The sequence below is a fragment of the Penaeus monodon genome, chromosome 41 (genome assembly GCF_015228065.2).
Source record: "Penaeus monodon isolate SGIC_2016 chromosome 41, NSTDA_Pmon_1, whole genome shotgun sequence".
Taxonomy (NCBI): Eukaryota; Metazoa; Arthropoda; class Malacostraca; order Decapoda; family Penaeidae; genus Penaeus; species Penaeus monodon.
Genome location: NC_051426.1, coordinates 28,026,944 through 28,029,521, shown reverse-complemented (window position 1 = coordinate 28,029,521; position 2,578 = coordinate 28,026,944). Strand labels below are relative to the sequence as shown.

General features: G+C 41.5%; 1 protein-coding gene across 1 annotated transcript; it reads right to left on the bottom strand.

The window, feature by feature from the left end:
- Nucleotides 1–904: 904 nt before the first annotated feature.
- On the bottom strand, nt 905–2,185 carry LOC119598470 (calphotin-like). Its single transcript, XM_037948100.1, has 3 exons — nt 2,045–2,185; nt 1,887–1,948; nt 905–1,748 (listed from the first exon to the last, which is right to left on the bottom strand). The coding sequence occupies exons 1-3, from the start codon at nt 2,183–2,185 to the stop codon at nt 905–907; spliced, it is 1,047 nt and encodes a 348-aa protein (XP_037804028.1).
- Nucleotides 2,186–2,578: the final 393 nt, after the last annotated feature.

Here is a 2,578-nt window from a genome sequence, read left to right as displayed (position 1 = left end):
AGCGTGTGAGGGAAAACCGGTGGGCGAAATAGAGTCGCCAGTTTGATATTGTCGTTCACTCTTGTCTTCGGTTTGCCTCTTCCTCTGTTTCCTATCACCATCCCTGTCAGCAAGTTTTTCACAATACTTTTACTTCTCATTACATGAGATTAACTTATATGTTATATTAATAAACTTTAATTTCCTCCTGTTCAAGATGTCCAACAGCCGGTAGGTTTTTATATATGTATATATATATATATATATATATATATATATATATTATATATATTATAATATATATATATATATATATATTATATATATATATTATATAATATATTTGTCCTGGGTAAGACAATAAACTGCACCCTAGGGTTCCCTTGAACAAGGATAGCACCCTATTAGCTCCCTATACCAGGGTTGCGGTGAAACTGTCGGCAGCAGGGCAGTGGATATCTGGTGAAAACACCTTCAGTTCTACTGATTACTGGTTTCACCAAATAATATGTCTGGCGTATTACAGTGTAACTGTTTTAAAAGCGGCAGAGATAGTTCCTCCTAATTAGTTGGAGACTGCGAGTTGAGAAGGAGCCTGGGGGATTCCACTCAACTTTTATTTTCTTCTGACAAACCTCTACACCAATGATTAAATACAGAAACGATAATTCATACCACATCGCCCGTCGCGTGGGTTATCAAGGGGCGCGTTATATATATATATATATATATATATATATATATATATATATATATATATATATATATATATATATATATATATATATATATATTTTATATATGTATATATATATATACATATATAAAAAATAAAATTTCTTTTCTATTTTTCAAACTCAGATTGCTGCCAACGGCATTTCAGGGCTCTGGGATTCAACTGGCATTTGGACAGTATAACTCCTTTTCAGTTGGTGTTGCCCTTAGGCACTTCTTCTGCTGACTGAACAGGTTCCAGGGCTGCTTCAGCTCCAAAAGACTCAGCAATGACTGGCTCAGCGGGCATTACTGGCGCTGTTTCAGGAACGGCTGCAAGAGACTCAGCAATGACTGGCTCAGCGGGCATTACTGGCGCTGTTTCAGGAACGGCAGCAAAGGACTCAGCAATGACTGGCTCAGCGGGCATTACTGGCGCTGCTTCAGGAACGGCAGCAAGAGACTCAGCAATGACTGGCACAGCGGGCATTACAGGCGCTGTTTCAGGAACGGCAGCAAAGGACTCAGCAATGACTGGCTCAGCGGGCATTACTGGCGCTGCTTCAGGAACGGCTGCAAGAGACTCAGCAATGACTGGCTCAGCGGGCATTACTGGCGCTGTTTCAGGAACGGCAGCAAAAGACTCAGCAATGGCTGGCTCAGCGGGCATTACTGGCGCTGTTTCAGGAACGGCAGCAAAAGACTCAGCAATGACTGGCTCAGCGGGCATTACTGGCGCTGTTTCAGGAACGGCAGCAAAAGACTCAGCAATGACTGGCTCAGCGGGCATTACTGGCGCTGTTTCAGGAACGGCAGCAAAGGACTCAGCAATGACTGGCTCAGCGGGCATTACTGGCGCTGCTTCAGGAACGGCAGCAAAAGACTCAGCAATGACTGGCTCAGCGGGCATTACTGGCGCTGCTTCAGGAACGGCTGCAAGAGACTCAGCAATGGCTGGCTCAGCGGGCATTACTGGCGCTGCTTCAGGAACGGCTGCAAGAGACTCAGCAATGACTGGCTCAGCGGGCATTACTGGCGCTGCTTCAGGAACAGGTCTGAACACAGGTTAGGGCAGACATTCCTTTACCATTAGATGAGTTTGAGCGTCTTTCTAAGTTACTGCTATCTTGGCATAATCTCGTGCGATTACTTGCGACCGAAATTCTTGCACAAACAAGTTCCTAACAACTAACCGTAGGTTGTGCAAAATATAACACAAGTCAAGTAATAATGCCTTGCCGAGCACTTTCAAAACCTGCCATAGAGTTACATGTACGAACTAGAAGGGAAAAGATCTATGACACGTGCTATTCACATTAGGTATCATATTACCAGTTTTCATTTCTAGTACATCTAAGAAAGGGTTTTCAATGACCAAAGCAAGGGATAAAACATCTAGGTCTCCAACTGCTAGAGCCGACTGAGGGCCATGTCTTAAGAAATTAATCAATTTTGAGAGTAGATTCAGGCAAATAATGCGTACCTTATTCATTAATGCACGCCCAACTATTCTCATAAACTGATATAGAGTCAGTTCAATAAATAAAATAGAACTACCTAAAACGTTCACATTCCTCTGACTGATATTGCGTTACTTATTCATATTTTGTCGTTTCATTGTTTAATCTAATAACAGAGCATCTTATAACTTAGATACAAGTATATATATATATATATATATATATATATATATATATATATATATATATATATATATATATTTGTCCTGGGTAAGACAATAAACTGCACCCTGGGGTTCCCTTGAACAAGGATAGCACCCTATTAGCTCCCTATACCAGGGTTGCGGTGAAACTGTCGGCAGCAGGGCAGTGAATATCTGGTGAAAACACCTTCAGTTCTACTGATTACTGGTTTCACCAAATAA

Bases quoted from the DNA above. Each gene is read 5' to 3' on its own strand.
- LOC119598470 (XM_037948100.1), bottom strand. From the start codon at position 2,185: ATGAATAAGGTACGCATTATTTGCCTGAATCTACTCTCAAAATTGATT. The intron at 1,949-2,044 runs GTACTAGAAATG...ACTCTATGGCAG, and splicing joins TTGAAAACCCTTTCTTAGAT to GTTTTGAAAGTGCTCGGCAA. The intron at 1,749-1,886 runs GTTAGTTGTTAG...ACCTGTGTTCAG, and splicing joins TATATTTTGCACAACCTACG to ACCTGTTCCTGAAGCAGCGC.